The sequence below is a fragment of the Miniopterus natalensis genome, chromosome 7 (genome assembly GCF_054644295.1).
Source record: "Miniopterus natalensis isolate mMinNat1 chromosome 7, mMinNat1.hap1, whole genome shotgun sequence".
NCBI classification, from domain to species: domain Eukaryota; kingdom Metazoa; phylum Chordata; class Mammalia; order Chiroptera; family Miniopteridae; genus Miniopterus; species Miniopterus natalensis.
This window is the reverse complement of record NC_142087.1, coordinates 41,010,981-41,036,782: the sequence shown is the minus strand read 5'-3', so window position 1 is coordinate 41,036,782 and position 25,802 is coordinate 41,010,981. Positions and strand designations below refer to the sequence as shown.

Sequence of the window (25,802 nt, the reverse complement as noted above, 5' to 3'; positions counted from 1 at the left end):
CCTGTTAAGTTTTTACAAAGAAATAACACTTTAGTTCTCAATGTTTCTAATGTTTTAAATTGCAATGTACTAAATACTATTTTACTATTTTTCATTTTCCTATATATTTATAACTGACTGAGAATTTTTAAAGTTGTGACAAATATTTGTAAAGGTTATGGAAGAATCCTAGTTTTTCTTGTTGATTATAAAAATCTGCTCTGCACAGTTTCAGCTTGCCCAGTAATTTTTACAGGAATGTACTACCATGCAAAGTGAGGACTGTTTATATATATTAACTACTATTATATCATTTAAAAGTAATGTAGTTGTTTATCTCTAGGCTGTAAATCAATTCTTTTAAGTACGATACAGTAATAAACAAATACCAACTTTCAAAACTTTTATGAATAACCTGGTAAACCCCAGTTTTAGACTGTTAAAGGAATATAAAGGCAAATATACAGGATGGGACAAAAAGTATGTTTACAGTTGTTCCTATGGAAAATAATACAATAAATAATAATACAAGAATAAACTGTTTTCACATACTTACATCTGTAAACCTACTTTTGCCCCACCCTGTATATAAAGACATAATATAAATAGAACAGTCCATAATCTAAGTGTACTTAACTCTGCCTGGCTCTATGGTGGGAACAACCGCATGGCTTACTGCATTTTTCCCAGTGAGGACCAATTACCCTTCTGACCAGAGACTGAATGCTGGTTTAGACACTGAAGGCAGCTCCACCTTCCCATTACATTCACAGTAAAGAAATCTAGTAGACACCATTAAAGAAATGATCAAAGTTACCATCACCAGGAATGAGATAGCAACACAACGGGCCTCCTGAGATGATGGGCTGAGAAGGGTGCACCATTACTGTGTTATTCTCACCAAAATATGAAAACAACAGACCAATTCAAACTGAGGAACAATCTACATAAGTAACTGTTGTGTAATCGTTAAAAGTCAAGGTCATAAGGAGACTGAGAACTGTGAGAGAATACAGGATAAAAGCAATGTGTGATGATCCTGGATAGGATCCTGGAACAGAAAGACACACACAATGGGAAAACTGGTGAAACCTGAATAAGGTCTTTAGTTAATAGCATTATATCAAGGTTAACTGCCTGGTGCTGATAATTGTATTGTGGTCATATAAAAGGTTAACAATAGGGAAAGAGGTTGGGTGAAGGATATACAGAAACTTTTAAACTACATTTGCAACTGTCTGTAAATCTAAAATTAAGAAGTTAAAATATATGAAAATATATGTATATATGTTAATGTCATAAAAAAAACAAAGACTGAGGCCTTGGACAGGTAGCTCAGTTGGTTAGAGCATTGTCCTGATACACCAAGGTTGTGGGTTTGACCCCTGGTCAGGACACATACAAGAAACAACAAATGAATGCATAAATAAATGAAACAACAAATTGATGTTTCTCTCCCTTCCTCTCTCTCTAAAAATCAATAAAAACAAACAAAAAGGACTACTAAATACTCTGTATCTTGATTGTGGAGCTGGTTTCACGGGTGCATACATAAGTTAATACATCATACTGTATCCTTTAAATATGTGTAGTTTATTGTGTTATTTATAAAACAATAAGGCTCTAGAAAAAAATAACATTAAAAAAGAAAATGGGAAATATAGGCAACTAAGAATTAAATATAAAATAAGAAAAAGCTATGTATGTAATTTAAGAAATATTAATAAAATAATTATTTTACACAAAAACTCATTTGTCTTTTACTCTTTAATTGAAAGGATTGCATAAAATAGTTTCCATAGGATAAACATTAACCCTAACTCATTTTCTTCCAGCTAGCTTTCTTAATGTTTTATATTACTGTGAATATTTACTGCTAAAAAAAATATTTGGGTATGACATGAAATCTAACTCTTCTAAAACAAAGTTGATCTTTCATTGTGCTTTAAAACCCTGCCAGAATCTCCCTACATCGTTTAGGTAGATACTGCAGGCCAAGAGTAGAAAGGTGAATACTATGTACCTGCAAAGTTTTATTACTAGCTCAGTTTTCTGACTAGATTAACACCAATTGTACTAACAAACCGTCCAGTTGTTCCATTATCTAAAGGCAAGAGAATGTAAGAGAAAGAAAAGCCAACACAAATATCATCTTTTAAAACGAATCTTCCCTAAAATAAATAAAAGTCAACCAGCCTATGGTCTGGGGATTTGCATTTCAGTCAGATTTGGAGATAAGTCCTGGTATCAACACAATTTAGATTACAAATAAGATTTTACAGCTTTGTCAAAACAAACAAATAAATTTGGCATTGTTTCAACAAATGTACCGATATGTATTCTTGACTCTATCAATCTATTCCATTCAAAACTGTTATGAAGGCATTACCCTAAATATTTTAAAATGTTGTCTAAGGTAAAGGAGATTTTTCTAAATACACCTAACATCTCCATTTATAACTCCAATTTCTCTGTTTTGCTCTTTTGAGCCGTAACACATAGGAGTATCAAAATAATTGTCAGTCTAAATAACACAGGAAGATTTCCCTTGGAGAGACTTCCTGTAGTAGGGCTTTTTGAATTTAGAAGCAACTTCAAAAAGCAATTAAGGTTGACTTCTCCTACAATCATCTTTAACATCATACAGATTCAAAATAAAAGGCGGCGAGAGCTCACAATAATGGTTTAAGCACTACTGTCATCTAACTTTTCAACTTCCTGTGCCCTGCACTCACCACTTTCTCTTTGGATCTCAGGACTCCCAGCTTCCCAAACCGAACATGAAAAGGTGAACACTGATAGGTGCCATCCTGCTGCCGCACCACAATGACATCGATGCACCCAGACAAGGTGGCTTGGTTAATACCCTTGTAGAGCTCCTTCACAGTGACAATCACCTGCCCAGCCAGCTGTCCCACATAATTCATGGTTTGAGACTACAAAAGACAAGAAAAAAAAATTAGATGCAATGTTAACACTGAATTTGTGAATCCAATGAAAATGACAAAGAAAAAAATTAAGTGACTAAAATTACATTGTTCATTTGTACACCAGATTATGTACCATTAGTAACCTTGATGATTTTGAACCCATCATGCTACCACTGTTTCTACACATTTCCACACATGGACCATCCAAGACTGCCTTCTTTTGTATCTGAGGCATGCATAAGTTCCTTTTCCTTTTCATCATCCAGGATAGTGCCAGATGCCATTGGAGATTTTTCTGCAAAGTAAAGAAGCTGCACAGAACCACCAAATAACCCAGACCACAACCACTGCCCTCCTGCCCAAGACTCTTGGGCACTCGTGGCTATTGCATCCACTCTGGCCATAGCAGACAAACAGGAAAAAAAAAAAAAAGACCAAATATCATCCCTAGGAGAAACCTGCTGAAAGATAAATAAGTGAGAGCTGCATTTTCTATGGGACTATTAATAGAATATTATGGTTCAGATAGATGCTAGATTAAATAAACTCTAGTGAGCTAGACTGGGTCTAACCTAATTTATAACATTACTTCTAGGGAAAATCCTTTCAATGCACAACTCACTGGCACATACATTCCATGTTCCACAAAGTTCAAAACCAAAAAAAGGGTTTAATCTTGTTCTTCAACTGCAATTCACTATTCGAATCAGGATCACCAAGTTATAAGGAATCCCCCAGAAAGGGTCAAAAGAGGTGAGTACACCTGACTAGGTCTACAGGGCAAACAGGAAATGCTTTCTGTCTCTGTGCCCCACGCCTGCTGTGGCTGCAGTTAGGGATGGCTTTATCTGACCACAAAATAGGGCACCCATGATATGCTATGCTGTGAGGGCAAGTGGGGAAGTCTCCCTGGCAACCCCCTCAACTCTCCACTAATTAGGAAAAAAAACAGTCCCCTTCTAGTCCTAAGTTTGTCAAATTTCATTTCCAGTTAGAATATCCCATTTCATTCATTAGACACTGACACCCCTGGTACTATGTCAAAGCACAATTCAGCAAAAAGCATTCTCTTGGGGATGGGAGGGTTGCAGACCAAACAAGAGAGCCTTCCACAGCTCTGGCTAATCTAGAAACTGACTTCCACCAAACCAGAAAACTGAGATATGATTCTCTAGGTTATCCATAAGCACAGTTGTCTCTCTAAACCCAGCTTTTGAGGTGCCTAGAGCTCAAAGTTACATGCTCAGAAAAGTTCCCAGATCACATTCTATGATGTCAGATAAGTCCAAAGCTGAATTAGGAGAAAGAATTCCATCCCTTGGGAAAACATGAGCGTCTGTCAGGACATCTGCCTGTAGAGAAACTCACCCCACTCTTTAAAGGTAAGCAAGTGCCTGCTGGCAGTGTCTGATTATTTTTTTCTGCTCTTGTACACAGATGAATGTGTAATCAAGGCCCATGAGTTTTACACCAAGAAGCACAGCCACAGTACTTTTACCCTGAAAAACTTTTTAAATATTTTATAGTTAATGTTACCAAGGCTCCCAAGTACACCTACAGAAGGTGCATTTAAGTGATATAAACTAGATGCAAAACTTATTACTAAATAACCAAATGAAGTAGTGTCTTCTATGTGCTAAATTCTAAAACTGTTACAAGTTGGTGAGGACAATGGTTTTAAAATAATTATATTTGGAATGAAAAAAAGAATGATCAAATGAACCATCAATAAATGAAACTAAAAAAAATAAACATGCGTGGGGAGGAAACAATGTTTCATCAGAATATTCATATTATAACTCATTATATTTTTTAAAATTAATCTTTTTGAGAGAATTGTAGATTCACATGCATGTAGTTGTAAGAAATAATACAGAGCAATCCTATGTACCCTTTACCAGTTTCCCCCAATGATAACATCTTGCAAAATTCTAGTGCAATGTCACAATCGGGATACCAGCAATGATTAAGTTAAGATTCAGAACATTTCCATCATCACAAAGATCCATTCTATTGGCCTTTCATAGCCACACACACCTACTTCCTTCCCAGTCTCACTCCGCTCTTAATCTCTGCCAACCACTAATCTGTTCATTTCTGTGATTTTTGTCATTTTTAAGAAAGTTACATAAATGGAATCATATAGTATATAACCTTTTGAGATTGCCTTTTTCCACTCACATGTCCATGGACATTCATCCAGGTTGTTGCATGTATGAACAGTTTCTTTTTATTGTGAAATAGTATTCCATAGTATAGATGTACCATATTTTGTTCAACCATTCACCTGTTGAGGAACAGCTAAGCTATTTTAATTTTTGGCTATTACAAACTGCTATAAGCATTCCTGTATAGGTTTTCAAGTGAAAATAAGTTAACTTACTACTAAATAACCAAATAAAGTAGTGACTGGAGTAAACACCCAGTCATGTGGCTGCTGGGATGAATGGGAATTGAATGCTTAATTTTTAAAAAACACTGCCATTGAAGTTATGAGAGATGCAGTTTATCTGCATCCTTGGCCAGCAATTGACACTGTTACTATTTTAGCCATAATGACAGGTGTGTAGTGATACTGGTTTAAATTTGCATACCTCTAATGGCTAATGATGCTGAACATCTTTTCAGGTGACTAGCCATATAAATATATCATTACATTTTGCTTCATAAAAGAGCACAACTAATATAGAAGGAAAGGGGAATAAACAAACACCATTTGTGCCTTATTTTGGGGGGCATGGTGTACAACTTTTATATGTTAAGAATGTCTTCAAAAACAGAAGTGAAATAAAATCGTCACGTGTAGTTCATTTTTTCACTTTTACCAGAAATATTTTTCAGCAACCTAGGAGAGTCCATCAGAATTTTCATATTCTGTAAATAATATGTTTATATCATGCTTTTTGCCTTTCCTGGCACACACATTACTCAAACAAACAGCACCCAAGTAGTCAATCTTTATATTATTGCTTGATGATGGTGGCAATTTTAAAATGAGTTTTGTTACAAATTTTTTTTTTTTAATTCCTAACTAATTAAATACGCCTTTTCTTAAAAGAAACTGGAAATTTTAACTTCTATGCATCTTCATTCAGTCATAAAGTCTTATAAACTAAATATATAATAAGCTTACATCAACTAGAGCACAGAATCCATAATTAAGTGTAACTACATCTACTCAAGATGATTTTACTTACCATGGGTGAAGGATGTGTTGTTATATAAGAAAAGTCTATTGTGTAAAATGCCAGTTGCTAAAGTAGAAAAATACAGTCTGTTGAATGACTGATTTTCTCTTAACAGATATAAAACAATTCTGTTTATGTTACAAAGGCTGGGAAAACAAAAATAAAGGAAGGCCTGATGCCTTAACATTCTACTATACCCTGGGAATGAAGGGCACAACAGTGCTAGGAGGAAAACCCAAAAAGGCTTAGAGTAGGTGGATTTCCTCATGGTTATGTCTGGGGGAAAAGCACTTGGTCACTGTATGCATGATACCTTAAACAGCTTCTTCTTTAAACATAACCTAGCACCATAAAACTTTATTCCTACATGCCCAGCCCAGCACTAGCAATAATAAAGGCCAGTGAGGACAAAGTCAGGTCTCTGACACTAGCCTGTCCTGGTCATAGTCTGGGAAAGCAGACTCTGTGTAGAGGCAAAAAAGACAGATTAGGTAACTTAATAAAATAAACTTTTGAAATAAAACTAACATTAAAAAATATAGCAAAGTAAGCTACACTGTAAACTATTCATCATATTTTATAGTTAATGATGAGAAAAAGAAGTGGAAGAGAAGTTAACATGAATTCAAGAACAGTGAGTGACAGAGACCCAGGGATGCAGAATGAGACAGATAAAAATTCAGAGAAAAAGCAAAGACATTACATAATCATTACATAAAGATGCCCACACAGAAAGAGCACTGTGGAACTGAAGGATGTTCACAGAACAGCATCCCTATCTTCGGGCTCATAAGCACTAAGAAAAACATTAAAATGCATTTATTGATTCTTAGAACTGAAGAATTTATCCAGCACAGTCTTGCAACAAATACCAAAAATGCTTCTAGCACATCTCTGAAATATGATAAAGTTAACAATCATCACAGTAGCAGCCACTACTTTTTTTTTGAGAACTTACTATGTACCGAATTCTTAAACTTCTATGAGCATTATCATCTCAGAACCACCTTGTAGGCAAGTATAATTTCTATTTTTAAAGATAATAAAATTAAGGCTTACAAAGGTGAACTGAATGTTTCTCCCCCTAACCCCCAAATTCATGTTGAAGTCCTAGCCTTGGAGGTAAAGTCTTTGGGAGGTAATTAGGTTTATATTAGGTCAGGAGGACATTGATCCCCCCATGATGGGATCAATATCTTTACAAGGAGAAGACAATACCAGGGCTCGCTCTCTCTCCCCCCCACCATGTGAGAACACAGTGAGAAAGTAGCAGTCTGCAGCCAGGAAGAGGACCCTCACTAGAAACTGAATCTGCTAGTACCTTGAGACTTTGGACTTCCCAGCCTCCGAAACTGTGAGAAATAAATGTCTGTTGTTTAAACCACATAGTCCGTAGTATTTTGTCATAGCAGCCTGAGCTAAGACAACTATTTTTTTTTTTTTTAATTACAAGATTTCCATTGTGTTTTTTTTGTTTGTTTTTGTTTTTTTAATGTATCTTTATTGATTTCAGAGAGAGGAAAGGAGAGGGAGAGAGAGCTAGAAACATCAATGATGAGAGTCATTGATCGGCTGCAGCCCGCAACCCGGGCATGTGCCCTGACCAGGAATCGAACCCTGATCGCCTGGATCCTAGGTTGACACAACCGCTGAGCCACGCCCGGCCGGGCGACAACTATCTTTTTTAACATCATATGCTACACTGCTTTTCAATTTAGGGACACTTCCAGTTGACAGAGAGACACTCCTCTCATCAAGAAGTTCACAACAGCATCAGACAGCCCTAGTTATTATGTCCACTAGAAATCACACTGAATTATGTCCTACTCTCTTCTAAATGGCACTACTACACACCAAAGAGTTTATTATACAACCACAACTAGGTCTCATCTATTTTGGGCTAAGCATTCTTATTCCTTAAAATATCTGAAATGACTGTGTTTACTTTCACTTTAATGACAAACTACGTGTTTCTTTGGGAGATCCAAAGCTGGGCAAAATGGCAGAGACAGGCCTGGGAGGCACTTATTGATCACTTAACTAAAAATGAAAAATCAGTAGGTGGTAATCAACTGAAATACTTATTAGAGTCCAAATGGCCCTTCATGCATAAAATTCAATAAACCAAATAGTCCTTCATATATGAAATTCAATGTGCTCACCATCAGATTTTTCTTATCAAATACTTTAAACATACACTAGTGCCTGGAATAGATGGGTAGTTTTCAAGATGCAATTATTTACCAAAAGTTTAAAGACTGCTTAGCAACTTTACCTGAGCATCAGAGAAATTAAAGTAAATCATCATGATATAGAGATTTACCAATGGAATGCATTAGTAAATAAGTTCAAATACAGGTCTCCCTCCTACGAAAACTGCCCAGAATTATTTAAAGGTGATATGTTCAATCAAAAATAAAATAATGTTTGTTAGAGAAAAGAGTAACTACAAAGATATAGGTAGCTATTAAAATATTACAATTTTTAAATTATCAGTACAAAATGGATATATTGTAAACTGCCCTTTTACACATATCATTAAAATGTGTTCCCTAAGTTTTAAGTTTACCTTCATATATCTATTTTATACTAGTATTACTAGTTACCAGTACTACTAACAAACACAACTATAGTTGTTACAAGTCCATTATGTATCAATTGCTATGTTAACCTAAACATTATTTCATGTAATGTTCACAACTACCTGTAAATTTGGTATTAGTATTCCCATTTACATAAGACTGAGGTTCAGAAGTGTCCAAGGTGACCACACTAAATGATAAGGCTGATATTTGAACTCAAGTCTGATTTTAGAGCCTATGTCCTTCCCCAAATCTCTAAGTGACAGAATGCTCTAAGCAATGACAAAACCCCTAGATCCCCTGCTGCAAGTGAAATCTAAGAGAGAAAACAAAGACAGAATACATGACCAGAAAAGCAGACTGACATAAAGATGCCCACACAGACAGAGTACTGTGGAACTGAAGGACTTCATAGAACAGCATCCCTCCCTATCTTCAGGCTCACAAGCACAAATCACACACATACAAAAAACCCAGATATTTTTAGGAACTGATTATTTTTACTTAATACTACCTGGACACACAAACATGATTAGAAAGAGTCCGAAGAAGCCATGCCTATCCTCCAAGTTTCCTTCACATTCCATTATGAGAGTTGGCATTGACTACTAACCCTTCTGCTACCCAAGGTTCAATGTTAGGAAGTGAACTTCCTGGAAGTCCCATGTGATCAGGACTCGTGGACAGCTTTTATCGAAGAACTTGCCCTCAACATTCCACCTAACCTTCTGCTTACAGATATGAAGAAATGTGCTATAAGGGAATAGAAACTTCTAGATACTTCAGGAAACAAACACCAGAACACTGTTACCTCATATACATTCCAACTTACACCTATGCTCTGAGACCAAACTTCTCCAGGCACCTAAGCTACATTCTGTGTTTGAGTAGCACTTATTATTTTTTAAGAACTTTCTCAAACATACCTCATTTGATCTTCAAAAGAAGAATTTACATTATGCAAGGCAGACATTATTCATTTCACTCTGAATTTACACTGAGACAAGGTGTTTACTTTCCACCACTATTCACTAGAATGCAGCTCCACTGTGACTCAGGGTCTCCCAACCTCCCTGCTACTTCCCATCTATGGCTTACATCTTTGGACTGGTGTCCCTGAAGACAAGAGATCTGAGGTCTGAACTCAAAATCTATAAACCAAAACCAAACCAAAACTCCAGGCAAACTTCTTGAGTACACCAAATTCTCCTTCAGTCTTTTTGTCACAGGAAAGGTCTTTTAATGTAATACCTCTGCAGATTTAATTTAGAAACAATCATATAAAGACTGTGTAATTCCTTCAAGATACACAGCAGAGAATTTGTAATCCACCTATCAAAATGCCCACTATACTGACCTGTGTCTGACAGAATTTTCATATAGTTACACAAAATTGAGCAACTGCCTCATGCCAGGTAGCACAGTAAGTCCTTATAATATGAAGATACAGTAAATAAAATCCTGCTATCCTTCTCTCAGAGGTCTCTGGGTCTAACAAAGAAAGAGACATGAATACTGTCTTAACTTACATAATGCCTACGGTAATGCTATTTTGGTGACTTTTAGGAAGACTAGAGAAAGGGAAAAAAAGCTGCATGGGAAAGTCAAGGAAGGCTTCAGGAAGCAGCAAATATTTGTTCTAGCGTGTAAATGTGTGTGAGAAGTCTATTAGGCCAAGAAAAGAATGTTCCAGTGGGCAGTCTCAGACGGAGAGAAGAATACATGGAAAGGGTATGCTGAGTATGAGGCAAAGGTGAGACATGATGCAAGATCTTAGGCCTGTGCCACAAGTGTACATCATGGGCAATGGGCGCCAGCAGTGGTTGTGGGGAAGATGAACTGGAGAGGAGGCTAAAAGCAGAGACCACTTCAGAAGCTACTACAGCCAATTCAAGCAAGAGATGGCAGAACTGTAAAGGCAGAAGAGGTACAGAGGGGACTGAGGATCCGTAAGACCTGATGACCAACCCAAGGTGGATGCTAATGGAAAGAAAGCAGTTGGTTAGGATCATGTCACAGTTTCTAGACAGAGCTAGAAATACATCTGGCACATAGTTGGGATTCAGTAAATACTGTTGAATGAACAAAGCAACTCAGACATGAAAATAAAAAGGGCAGATTTGGTGGGGAACATTCTACCAAGGTTAAACTTAAAAAATATTATTCCATTGGTTCAAAATTTTGTATACATGAAAATCATACTGGACAGTTTTAAAAATGCAAATTTCCTTGGATCTTTTTAAAAGTTTAATAACTGATAATAATGATGAGTCAGGTTAGGAAAGCATAGCTCCAGGTAAAAGCAAGAGACTGCCCAGCGGGCGCTGCTCAGTTTTCTATGATCCAGGAGACTGCAGTTCGATTCCTGATCAGGGCACAAGCCTGGGTGTAGGCTCGATCCCCAGTAGGGGGCGTGCAGGAGGCAGCTGATCAATGACTCTCTCATCATTGATGTTTCTGTCTCTCTCCCTCTCCCTTCCTCTCTCTGAAATCAATAAAGACATATTTAAACAAAAATAAATACAATAAATAAAAAATAAAAACAAGAGACCCTCTGATAAAATTCTATGCCTAGTCTTGTTAGTTCCAAAATCAGTCTGTCATAAAATGGACTACAAGGAGGGGTGAGCCTTGGGTACTTACTCTCCTCTATCTTTCTTCAGAGAAGATGTACAGAGGAGTTCTAGAAATTCCTTCTGAGCTAGCACTTGGACTCAGAAGATTCCTCCCTGAGAGACTAATGGTTAGCCAGGATGAGGTATTCTTTGGAGGATTTGGGGTTCTGATCAATTCCCTGTAGATTATAATCTGTCTTTCTAAAAAGCAACCCCATCACTTCCACTGTCTGAAGGCACGGTCATGGAGTGTTCTATGTCTAACCAACCTCTTTTTTTCCTGTTAAGTGAAAAAAACTGGCACGGACTACACTCCAGGTCCTTGGATCATCTGCAGCAGAATCAAGTTTGGGTGGTTAAGAATGTAGATTTCTGGGCCTCAGTCCAGCCATAAAAAACTGGAAGTAGAGTCTTGAGGATCTGTTATCCACTGATTCTGATGTACATCCAGGTCTGAGAACTACCTCCAGTCTCCACTGCACAAACCTGATCCTCCCAATCCTGATTAAGCTTGTTGAGAAAACCAAGTTGTTATGGGCTGAAGTACGTATCCCAGTCTCTAAGGCATATCTATTACTTCAACATCTGATCCAAACTTAACAGGCTTTGAATTTTATACATTTTACTGAACAAATAGCTGACCTAATCATTTTATAAGATTAATTCTAGGACTGGCAGCAATTCTGTCAAAAACTCATTTATAAAAATTCTGGTCTGGGAAGATTGCTTTCCTAGGGGTTCCTTTCCTAATTACACCCAATACTATCAACATCAACCTTTTGAATGTATTATTTAAAAGAGGAAATTTTCTGACTCAATATTCCTGTTTTGGAATTTGAACAGCTATACGATGCAATGGCTAATTCAGAAGGTATTATTAATAGGGTTCCCTGTATCACAATGATTTCCTCTCTGAGACCCCCAAACACAGGGGTAAACCCCAGTAGCCATGACTATAATATGAAACTCAGGTCTTGGCATCAGCTGGTTGATGGGGTGTGGAAACATCTGACCCAAACTGGGCCGAATAGATACTCTTGAAGTGTGTATGGAGAGTCAAAGTAATCTGAAACCAGCAAGGCTGAGTCACCTGAGTGCTGATCCAGGAGACTCACTAGCTCAAGACACCCAGATGCCAAGCAGCCCTAGCTCTTGCCCTCTTATCATCTCTCTGAGTGATAAATAATCAAAAGTTTGTTTGCTTGGCTTGTTCAGAGTCCATTTCTGATGTCTGTCAACAAAGGACGTAGATACAAACATGCTGATACTGATTCTAACTAGATAAAGTCCCCTCAAAAAACATCCTGGAAAATTTAGCAAGAAAATAACCCAATGGAACCCAGTGAGTCTCCTTGTACTGAACTCAGGCTTTTGTTTTTTGTTGTTTAATGAGGGGACATGAGGCTGGCCTTAAGCTTACCTGTCAAAGCTAGTAAGCTGATAAATTCAAATTTAAAGCCTGTCAAAATATACTTTCAGGGAGCTTGGAAGCACAGATTTCTGCTCACTGGGCTCACTTCTCTGTGATTTCACCTCACTATCTACAAAGTAAACAATTATTTTGGACTGAGTAAGGTTCAAAAAAAGGAAGACATTTTGCCACTACAGAAATATACATTCTTTCCCGAGTGATGGCCCCAAGTTTTACTCAACTATTTGCTTCGCTTTTCAGCAGTACAACTAAGGAAAGACTGTGTCACCTGTTTCATCTTCAAATACCATCAACTCCCCACCCTCCACCTTAGTCACTGGTCCAGTAATTTTCAAAATCCAACACTAGTTTTCTTCTCAATCTATCATTGTTGACTGTTGATCTAATATTTTATAAGAAGAGCAAGGATGCTTTAGGCTTCCTGGATGAGGAAATGGGAACAAATACAGTATGTCCACAAGAGATTGTGAATACACACAGCATAATGGAAAAGATCAGAAAGAGATGGGGCAAAGCAGCGTGGGCTCAATGATGAGAAGAAAGCAGAAGGCAGTAACAGAGGGTCTGTGGCTGTGTGCGCTGATGGCACCTTGCCCTCTTCCTAATACATCATATAAGCACTCACCACACTGCACTAATTTGTTTATCCCACCACCACACTCTAACTTCTGGCAAAGAAAGGAGAAGTATTATATGCTTCACCAATTCCCCAAAGTATGCCAGGCACAATGATTAGCAATAGCAGGTTCTTAATGGGTATTTTTGGATCAATGAATGTATGAATTAACAAATGGATGAATGCAAGATCTAGTGAACAGAATCAGCAAGAAGAGGGAGGAATATTATATACAATGTTCTATATTGTAACCTGAATAAGAAAAATTTAAGAGAGAGATAAATATATATCTGTATACACACACACATACATACAGCACCACACATTAAAAAAATGCAAATAACAGTGGAGGACAACCCAATGTTCAAAAAGCAAAGCTCAGATATTCAGAAACCAATGATTTTCTCCGGATGCTGGTGAAAACCTCAGAGAAAAAACTTGCATAAATCTAGTCTATGTGAGTATCAATTAAAATGACACCCACATCAAATGGGTAAATCTAAAAATATCCCTGTGAGAACAAATGACATCCCTGCAGATCGCTCTGAAGAACACTGAGCAGCCAGTCCCACAGTGACTTGTGGCGGAAGAGAGACTGTTGGTCTGTGAGGGGAAGTCAGTGTGGGGAAGTCAGCTGAGGCATTGGCAAGGCTAAATGTGACAATGGTCATACCATGACCAAGATTATTACAGAAAACAGAGAGTGAAAGAAAACAAACTTACAGTTATTTCCTACTAGTCAATCTACTTACATGAAAATTCCCAACATAACAATTCTATAGGGCACAGCCTTCAAGGTAAATGGCAGGTAGCAATAGTTCCATTTTCCTAATGCTCAGCAAGTACTAGAATATTCATTTTCTTCAGCAATAGAACTGCTACAGAGCAAGGAAAACTAAATGTTCAATTTTACACATATCTTTAGATTTCACTACACATAAAATTTTTGTTTCTTGAGTAGAAAGCAACACACTACGGGTACTAACTAGTTGGGCCCCAACTACTTTCATCAACCTCCACATTGTTCCTGTGACCAAACTTGTTTTGAACTACCACAGCTCTAAAAAATTTAATGGTTCTCATTCCTTCATTTCTCTTCACTGCTTCTCCATTTATTATTTCAAACTGCAGAAAATGCCTTGTAATGAAGCTTTCTGAAATCTTTTCCTGTCATGACTATAATATGCCCAGTTCTAATCTACTTGTACATGAGGTAACAGATCATAAATGTTACAGGGAACATTTAACCTGACTGGAGACTAGAAAGAAACACAGAAGTAAAATCACTTAAAAACACAATTAATCATGAAAGATATTAAGCAATTACTTAGTCAACCTTTGTGTAATGGTTATACCTATCGGTATATAAAACTTCTGGCTGAATGTTCATGCCAACACTATGAAATGCAATTAAGATTTAAAGTAACTTATAATTGTACCTTGAACTATTCAAAACAGACTGTCTTAAAAAAAAAATTAAGGTATACTTTACATAGAGTAAAACTGACCCTTAAGATATAGAACTACATCACCTCCCAAAACACCCCTAATGCCCCACTGTGGTCAATATTTTTCCCCATCCCCTGCCAACTACGTATCTGTTTTCTGTCTCTTAGTCTTGCCTTCTCCAGAATGTCATATAAATAGAGCCATACAGTATGTAGCTTTTTGAAGATGGCTTCTTCCACTCAGCATAATACACTTGAGATTAATTAATATTGTTCCAGCATCCTGTGAGACCTGCAACCAGGGGAGCTGTGGGTGGCTCAACCCTTGATCCTGTCTGCAGGAACCCGTGTTCTAGCCTCTTTTCTCAACCCAAATAAAGCTTATTTTTGCTCAAAAAAAAAAAATCAATATTGTTGTAAGTATCAATAGTTTGTTCCTGGATGGATGTACCAAAGTCTATTTATCCATCTTCTAGTTGAAAGGTGTCTGGGTTGTTTCCAGTACAGGGCAATTACAAATCAAGGTATACTAAAAACATTTGTATACAGGCTTTTGTGTGAAAAAAAACTTCATTTCACTTTGTTAAATATTTAGGAGTGGGACTGCTTAGAAGTAGTTTCACAAGGATGATTTTGCAGCTATTGTTTTTAAGCTATCTTCAGTGCACTAGGAGGAATATACTATTAAAATAAATCCCTCCTTAAATTATTTTACAAAGTAGTGATAATTAAACTGTTTCATAAATTTGGATTTTCATATATGGGAGTTACATTCACTTACACTGGTGAAAATTCAAACTCTTCACTTACTCACACTGTAACATTTTAAACTATGCATATCCTTGATAAACCACGTACAACCTAAACTACAATTCAGATGTTTTACTCAGTATTCCACCTAATGTTAGCCATGAGGAAGTGATGGGGGAAAAAGAGGAAAGGGCAGTAACATTTATCCCTTCCAAATGCCATTTTACATACCTCATCTCATTTAATCCACATGATCAGGTGAGGTATATGTTATATCATTGTACTAGCAAGAAAATTGGGGTTCAGAGAAGATAGGCAAGCAAGTGAACCTGAACAGTTACACAGTGACAGGCACAGACAAAAGCTCAGGTCTGTCTCATATGCCCAGACTCTCTTTATTGTATCTTGGAATCACAAGTTCCTAAAAACATTAATGCTAAGTTTATGCAGTTTTCAGGGCTATGTGTAAGTCAAAATTTCCTAAGTGGCATTTAGAAGGTACTGATGATTCTTCCACATGCTATCACACATGAAAATGTTAAGCTTTTTATTATGAGTAGCCTTAAAGGTATGATTACATTATAGTCCTAAATATATTTTAAGGAACATGTTCTCATCCTAAATTTTCTAGGATAAAAGAATTGTGTGGGTAACCTATTTTGGTGACGATCATTGATAACCATAGCAACTCTAAAATAAAACAAGAAATCTGATCATTTGGCTCAGTTTCACATATGAAAGCACGCAATCTTAACAGATTTCCATGGAAACCATACATAGTATTTTCAGTGATGACTATCACTTTAGTCTAGACACCAGTAGAATATAATTTTCTTTGAAACATTCTGACTTTATTTGATGTTCTTTCTATCTACTCACTGACCTAGAAGTCAGAAATTGAAATCATGACTCTTTTACAGTCAAAATTACAGCCATGAGACTGGGAACAAATGGAACACATTCCTATAGTTTGGAGGTCTAGGAAAAGACATGTTAATCTTCACTCATCTTCCTCTTATCCTCGCAAAAGAATGTCAGTATCAGAGATGAATTAAGTTGAAATTTAAATTTGTACCAACTGTGTTAATTCCCTGGGTTGAAAGTCCTTTAACCTGCATCATATTACCTAGTTAAGTTCAGGTAGGAACATGCCAGATAAATTACATCTGTAGGATTTGAAGGGCACTGCACTTAAATTTAGCAGCTGCTAACTTAACAAGCGCCTGCAGGCCTAAAGTTCACCATCCAAGCACCCTCAATAACCCAAGACTGAAGGGTTTATCATCAAGAAGTCTGATAAAGTACCTGTTTTAGAAAGAAAGCTGCACTTTAGGAAAAGAATGCAGACTGCCTTATCCAAAAAAGAAAAAAAAAAAAAAAAGATAATTCAAGGATTAAAATAAATTTGGTTTTAGTGAAATTCTGCAACTTTTGTCATTTGTTTGAGCGGGTTGTGTGCATATTAATATACAGAGGGGTTAAAAGTAGGTTTACAGTTGTTTGTATGGGAAATAATACAATTACTAACAATACAGTGCTAAACTGTGTTTCCTGTACTCACAACTGTAAACCTACTTTTGACCCACCCTGTACACACAGTCTCCCTGTGCACTCAAACCACTAAACATTCTCTCAAGTGTACTCAATTTCTCCTCACAAATTTTTGTAAGAATGCTGGCCACAAAAACTAGACCAGTTTCCATCCACTCCACTACAAGAAACGGAACATTTTTTCCTAGAAGAGTTACATAAAAATTCTTTCAGTATAAGAAGAAATAATGATTAACTCAAGTATGGAAAACGATTCTAAGAAAGAGACAGTTCATCAATGACAAGTACTTAACAAAGCAACAAGAGCCTTTGCCTTTGGGTCCACCATGCACCTAACAGATATATACCCAAAAGTCATTGTTCCCCAAATGTGAGTAATCATAAGCTCCTAGGAAATGTCTAAAAACACAATTTTCTACAGGGGAGGCTTAAAGGAACCCTGTGGTATTGGCCTGGAATTGAAAGTGTCCATGGACACAGATGCACAAATATAGATCTGCTTATGACTGGGCTAAAATACATATTTAATATCTGGCCTCTCTCTCTAGATCTAGGCGGATCTAGAATCATGAATACTCTAGAAGGCCTGGTTGGGTGGCTTAGTTGGTTGCAGCATCGTCCTGTACACCAAAAAAGGTTGCAGGTTTGATTCCTGGAGAGGGCACATACCTAGGTTGCAGGTTCATTTCCTGGTCAGAGGCAACCGATCCATGTTTCTCTCTCACATTGATACTTATTTCTCTCTCTCTCTCTCTCTCCCTTCGTTCCTCCCTCTCCCTCTTCCTCTCTCTTTAAAATCAATAAAACATAACTGCAAGTGAGGATTGAAAAAAAAAAAAGAATACTCTAGAAGCAGTAAACACACCTAGAAACCAGATCTTGGTTTCTAAATACTATTTTCCAATAAAAAGAGCCAGGATTACTTGGAGAAGTGGTTGATCCCAGGGCTGGGGACAGGAACATTCAAGATGATGCTAGTGTATCTAATAGTGCCAGAAAGTAGGAAAGCACTCAAAATCAAAAGAATAGGAGCATGTTAAATAAACACAGGAGCCAATGTGAAATAGTCCCCAATGGTGAAAGCTAGAGCAATGTGAGCAACAAAATAATGATAGCCTACAGACTAAAATATTCGCGAGTCCACAATTATATAAATTAAATTAATAAATAAGTAGAGAGAAGAGACAGCTTTCTCTTAAAAGATCAATTCTAATTAATAAGTAAAGAATGATGGAAAGAGAACATCACAGTAATAATTGTGGCAAGCACTGGATGTTAAAAATAAAGGATTAAAGTTTGAGGAGAAATAGGATGCTTGCATATTCTCAAAGTATCTTTCCCAAGATATACATTCATTACAAAAAGACAAATAGTAACTTAACAGTAAAAAAACCTACAAATACCATCTGCATTAAGTGATCTCGGGAAACCTCACCAGTAATGAGACACATCGACATCAGGAACCCCCCAATGATTCACTGGAAAGGGCACACCATGCCTCTGATTTTCTTGCCAAAAACACATGACCTCCACCTAATTAGGAGACATCAGACAAACTCAATCTGGGGGAAATTCTACAAAATAACTGGCCAGTACTCAATGAAAGTATTAAGATCATGAAAGACACGGAAAGAATGAGGTACTGTCACTGATCTGAAGACTACAGTGACATGACAACTAAATGCAAGGTGGGATTCTGAAACAGAAAAAGGACTTCAGTAGAAAATATATTAATATATCTGAATAAAGTCTGTAATTTAGTTTTAAAAACAAAGCAAAATAATTCCTGAGCTCCACTACCCCCTTCAATTCTGATTCAGTCTCTCTAGAAAATCTATGTTTTCTATTTAAAGCTCAGCAAGGGTTCCACTGATCAGAGTTGGAAATCAATGTCCTTGGGAATCACCATCCTTGGCTTCCACCAGAATCACTGAGGTGCTCTGAGGAATCCCAGTGCCCAGGCCACTCTCCAGATTACAGGTACCAATATTTTTTAAAGCCCCCAAAAGGCCCCAAAATAGCATATTATCAAGCTGTGTCTGATGACAACAGGAAGTGGATCAATTCCCAGTCCCCTCTTGAAAATAGTGCACGGGGAGTAGAGAGAACTGAAGGGTGTATCCTGCTTCACATCCCCTCAGTGAATTACTTTTCCAATTTGAATCTTATGACTGAATATCAGTCTGTAATGGTTATGACTTCATGCTCTATTCAAATATAAAAGGGAGATGACAAATGATTTTTATAATCTCAGCTACTGCCCCTTGACCTAACTGAAGATAGCATTCAAGTGAAATTTAGGTAAGTCTCAGAGAATGCAACAATGTTTTAGAGATTACACAGCTCTCCCTACAGGTTTTCCTGGGATTTAGGCAAATTTCTGATGAAGGCCTTTTCTATAGATAGGGGCCAGGGTTAAGATGGTACACAAGTGCACTAAAAGTTGTAAGTATGACTTCATCACAGTAAAAACAATACTGTTAACAAAACAAGATCAATCAGGATACTGTTATTTCTACCCTTTGAAAAATATCTTTCCCCCAAACGGCTTAAGAAAATAAGAGAACTTAGACAATCGTTTTAAGGTTATGTAATAGGCTTCAAAGAAGAGATAACTAAAAAAAAATTGTTTTTCTGGCCCGGGCAGGTGTGCTCCGTGGTTAGAGCATCGACCTGTGAGCCAAATGGTCTTGGGTTCAATTCCAGGTCAAGGGCACGTACCTGGGTTGCAGGATCCATGTATCTCTCTCATGTTGATATTTCTCTCCCCAGCCCCTTCTACTCTCTCTAAAAAAAAAAAAAAAAAAAAAAAAAAATCAATGGAAAAAATATCCTCAGGTGAGGATTAACAAAAATATATAATTTTTTCTGGAACAAGCAGCAAAATAGTAAAAAAAAAAAAAAAAAAAAACTATTTTTTCTACTTTCAATTAGATAAGTAACATATAACACATGCAAAAATTATCTACTCTAGGATTGGTGTCTGTAATTTCTTCAGAACTGGGTTGTCTTGAATATTTAATGCCTAAAGTATGATTGTAAAACAAATTATATAAAAAATAAGTGTTTTTCCAAGAGCAGTAACATTTTTATTTAGATCCTTTCAGATAGCTACCTCCAATTCCTCTAGACTAGACCTACAGCTGACTTTTTGAGATGCCTAAAGACATTGATGGGATTACAACTTTTATTTCCTATGCACAAAACTGACTGACCAGCACCTGGATTAGATCTATATACTGGGATTTTCCCAGTATATAGATGAATGGAATAGCTCAGCTATCTAAGAGTATATAATTAGGACCAAGTATGTGGGCAAACTAAAAGAGGTAGTATTTATATAGCCATCTGCTGAATTATCTGTCCAGTTATGTTACTCACAAAAATCAAAGCAGCAAACAATTCAGGCATTCTAGTAAATGAAAAGGAAAAAATGTGTGAGCATCCAGGAGACTTAGTGTGGCAAATAACTATTTACTGAAATAAAGAGAATTTTGTTTTCTTTAAATTTTTTAGTCATGCACTCTACAGTATTGTGGAGCAGTTGTATATGCATCTGCTTTAATTGTAAGCTATCTCCAAGTCTTTCTTTCTGAAAACAGATGAGGGCATAAATATAAAAATGGATAATGCCTGGCCAGTGTGGCTCAGGGGTTGAGCGTCGACTAGGATTCAGGCGATCAGGGTTCGATTCTCGGTCAGGGCACATGCCAGGGTTGAGGGCTTGATCAATGACTCCCTCATCATTGATGTTTCTATCTCTCTCTCTCCCTCTTCTTTCCTCTCTCTGAAATCAATAAAGATATATTTTAAAAAATAAATAAATAAATAAAATAAAAATGGATAATAGTTTCCAAACAGCCTAGACACAATTCTACCCAAGGTCTCTAAGTTACTCTCCCACAAATACCTGAGCTCATCTGTGGCATGAGGATTAAAAGAGGCAAACAATTTGTGAAAACAGATAGATTCTAACAGAATTTATTCCCCCAAACTACTTAACTAGTAACACTACCACATTTCTGTGAGGAAATAAAATTCTATGTCACTAAATATTTAATCACCTTTGTGAACATTTCCATGCTGGATTATAATGTTTGGTTTTGGACACACTCACCTAGTGCTGTTTTAGGATTTCTGGCAGCAGGGAGTAATGACAAATGTGCTGGGAAAGGGGGATGGAGGGTGGAATGGCAACTTCTCCACCCTTACTGAGGGTTTCCTAACTCTCAGGATAATACACACTACCCCAAGCCACACATTCCACCTACAAGGTAACTTACCCTCTACCACTGTTCAAGTTACTAAATCTTGCTGTAAATAATTTAAAAATACAAAATTCTCTCTGAAAAAAAGTGAGCTTTTGGGACTCAACCATACAGGTGCTCAGGTCCTTTGATGAAGAGAGCAGAGGACAAGGATGGAGAAGCACTGTCCCCTCAGGGCTTCCTGGAGTCCCCTGTAGCTGATGAAAACAGGAAGATCCAAGCAAGGTCAAGTCTCACTTCTGCCTCATGAACAGAGGTTCTCATCTTTAACAAGAATGGCCAGATGCCCCCTAGAGTCTCTTCCAGCTCTCAACCACAGAAAGACTGAATTCTAGCAGCATTTCTTGGGATTACAAGTTTAGCTAAGAACTCCAGTCTGCCGCAATTTTATAAAAATGCAATCAAGGTAATTTAAAATAAGTGGGGGTATATAATCCAACAGATTATTTTGCAAGTTCAGAATATGTGAATACGAAAACAATTTTGGCCTTTTCCTTGCCAAATAAAGGAATTATTTTCACTTGTTTAGAAATTATGGAAACATGATTTTTAAGAAATTCCCAATTTCTAACAAAGCTTGTTATGTTTTAAGTTATTAGATTTATACATTTACATTCCAAACACACAAAATCATCTTCTTTAAAATGAAGACTTTCACCTTCCAACAAGAGGTATGCCCAGACAGCATATGACTAGTAGGGAGCATGAAGGTCACTGAGGGCCTGGACCCTGAAAACCAGGATTTGCCCTCTCCCCCTTCCCCCCCCCCTCACGTTATAAAGTCACACACACACACACACACACATAGGTTATAAAGTCTAACTCCTATATAATCAGCGCAAGCTTATTAAGCAGATATCAAATCCAGTGTTGAACACTACCTATTCAGAAAATCCAAGTTTCTCTTGGGGCAGGGAGGTACGGAATCAATGTTCAAACATTACGATAAAAGGGAACTGATAATAAAATGCAACCTAATCAAATACCCATTGCCCTCCCTTCCCCTTTAGAAAGCAGGAAGCATAAGAACTTCTTCCTATGATGGGTGGTTTGTGTTAGTGCTACTCACTAAATGAAATTTTTAAAATATTTCATATCAGCCATGTTCACTATTCTCCTTTCTGACCTTTACAACAAACGTGTATGAATCCACATATACATATACTCTATACTATTAAAATGGAAATTTCAAAAGTAAAGTGCCTCTCAGTAGCACCTAACTTCCATTCATACTCAAATGATATCCATATTCAAACAATGTCCAGTTCCATTAATTCCTGGGAACCATGAAAAAGTACTTTTACCAACAGATCCAAAAGCAAAAATACACAAAATGGGGTAGTTTTAAAAAGGTGATAAAAAAATTTTTAAAATCAACCTGATTATGAGCCAGATTTTTAGAAACCAATTTCTAACCTATTTATTTTATACTTCTTTTCATAAAAACATATACCCTTAATTTTCTAAAAAATACCTTTACCTCATTGCAATTACTTCAGATTATTTTTAAAGGAGAAGGTTCCATAGGGAGAATTAAATAATATTGTCCTTAATTCACCTGGTTTTGTTTCCTTAATGAGGACTTCTAGAACTTAACACTAAGTTTATATGAATGACTTGTTATATATTTTGTAAGAGAGAAAACTCTAGACAAAAAAACTCAAACATAAAAATAAAAAATATATATATTTTTTTAAAAACTCAGACAATATGCATTTTCCCCACAATGTCAGGCTTACAGAAATTTTTTGTTTGCAATCATAGGAGAAAAAAAGATTGCAGTCACACTTCTCTATCATATATCAGAATAAAATGCCACTTTCAAAATATTGGTTTAGTTTACAATAAATTTTGGCTAGAACAATAAAAACTGTAAAACTTTTAAATGTTTTTTATTCCTCAACTACTGCAGTTAGATGCAAAGAGAATGTGAAACCAGGTACATTTAGTTTGAAACCAGTTTTTTAAAAAATTCTCAGTTTCAATCATCAACTTCATTTTTTTCTAGGCACAAAGTTACTGTTAACTAATAAATGGAAAAAGGTAGAAAGATGGCGTAGAGTGAATTATGGAGACAGGTGGGCAAAGATTTCTGTTGAAACTAACATTTAAAAATTAATAAAATCCCTTACAACACTACATTTTCCAAAGAAAAGGCATTAGTCATTTTTTGGGGGGTGGAGGTATTCTCCCTTCTTCTTTCAGTATTACCCCAGACTGAGCAAACAAAGTGACCAGGACATAAGTGGATGTAACTCACCAGGATACCAGCAGAGGCCTTTCCGTGGTAAACATCTTCAGTTTTCCTTAATGAGCCTTCATGAACCTTCTCCTCCTCATCTTCACTATCATCTTCTAAGTAAAACATCTTAAAACCTGAACTAGCTTATCAAGCATGTCTTTTTTCAAAGATGAAGGTACAACTCTAAATTATCAAAACGGAAAGCTGCTCTGCTGACAAACTGTTTGTTTGCAGGCACTGTAATATGGTTAAAACTGAAAGGAAATGGTTCTTTCAAAAAAAAAAAAAAAAAAGCAATACATACATGACTTTACCAATAAGATTTGCTCAGAACGCCTCAACCCCTTCCCTCTTAAGGAGATAAGAAAGGGCATGGGACAGGCTGTGCCATGTGTTTACACTGATAGGTACCAAGTCCTGCCCAATCACATGACAGTCATTGCAACTTCCATCACACAGGACAGGGATTGAGTTAATGATTCTCTAAATCAATCACATCCTCGTTTTTAGAAATAAAAACAACTATACATATGGAGAAGTAATCTTATATACATTAATCAGGGAAGGGAAAATAGTTTATGTTTATATCAATGAGCTGCCCAAAGACAGCTCAAATACCCCAAACTTTTTACTTTATCATATTGGCATGTCCGAGCATATTTTCACAATTCTGGATGAGAAATAGCCTGCTCAGCATTGTAAATAAAGAAAAAAATAATAAAAGTGTTAAGATATTAATTATATTAAATTATTATAATTATATTACATAATAATATAAATAATGAACCATTTATTTAACTTCAAGATTATGACAATGCAACATTATAAAATTCAGACATTCTTGGAATTTGCTTTCCAGGTCTCAGTAAGTCAACATATAGTAGTAACTTCAATGAATTGTTTAAAAAAACCTAAAACACATTTAACACACAGACAAAATGTATTAATTTTTAAATTAAAATATACTACTTTATTCATCAGTGTCTAGGACTGTGCTGTTCATTACAAATAGCCACTAGCCACATATGGTTATATTTGCAACGTGGCTAGTACCAATCAAGATGTGCTGTCAGTACAAAATACAGACTTCAAATTAAAAAAATGTGAAATAATCTCATAAATTTTTACATACTGTATAGGTTACATGTTAAAATAACATTTTGGATATACTGAGTTAAATAAGATATACTCCTAAAATTAATTTTACCTGCTTTTTTACTTTTTAATATTACTAGAAATTTTAAAATTACTTATGTCGCTCCCATTATATTCCATTGGACAATACTACTTCAGAGCCCTGAGACAATCTTGAAAGCAAGGGAGGTAAAAAAGCGATATTCAGTGAAACTTCTACAAATGCATAACTAAAGATGAAAGAATTTTCATCCATTTCATAAAAGTAGTTAATTCATCAACAATATACTAGCTGATCCTCATAGAGTTAATGATGTTCACATTATTAAACCTTTTTTTCCTACCTCTAAACATCACAAAAAGATAAAATTTCAGTATGTTTGACCAAATAAACAGGGGTTGGTAATGTTTACTGCAGCAATGTATCACTAAGATACAAATAATAAAACAAATTTCACTAAAATGAGAAGTGGGAAATTTTACCAAACATTCAATATGTTACACTGCTTGCTGCCCAGCCTATCAGATATTAATTTGAGCCTAAAGTACATGAAGTGCCCACAGGCACTTGTAATCTAATATGCATCCTGTACACAAATTCCTTTCACAAGAAGTGATTTTGGGGGGATCTAAATACCATGCAATGTATAAAAATTTAAACCTCTTTCTCCATGTCCTACTGCAGTTCCAGATCCCTAGCATCAGGTGGTAGTAAGAAAAAATTGATATTGGGGTGCTGCCAGTGGGGGAAAAAATGGAAGGAGAATAAGAGGTGGAAGAGAAAGGAGATTTAAAGAGAAACTACATAAGAAGGTGAGGAAGGGGGAGGGAAGGAAAACCAAAAGAAATAAAACTTGGAAGAGATAAGAAAACATGCAGGGGAAAACTGTAAGTAGGAGGGTAGATGGAGGGATGAAGACATGGGGAAAGAGAAAAATGGAGGAAAACCTCACTCATTTTATTACTGATTTTAGAGACAGAGAAAGGGAGGGAGGGAGAGAGATACATTGATGTTAGGAACACTGATTGACTGCCTCCTGACTTCTTGGTGCCTGGGACGGCCCTCA

General features: G+C 36.5%; 1 protein-coding gene across 1 annotated transcript in view; it reads right to left on the bottom strand.

The window, feature by feature from the left end:
- Positions 1–25,802, bottom strand: part of LPIN2 (lipin 2) — a 69,162-nt gene that overhangs the window by 26,313 nt on the left and 17,047 nt on the right. The window contains exon 2 of the mRNA XM_087818979.1: positions 2,715–2,915. Within this exon, the coding sequence (XP_087675105.1) occupies positions 2,715–2,906 (192 nt within the window). The 5' untranslated portion in view covers positions 2,907–2,915. The remainder of the gene's footprint in view (positions 1–2,714; positions 2,916–25,802) is intronic.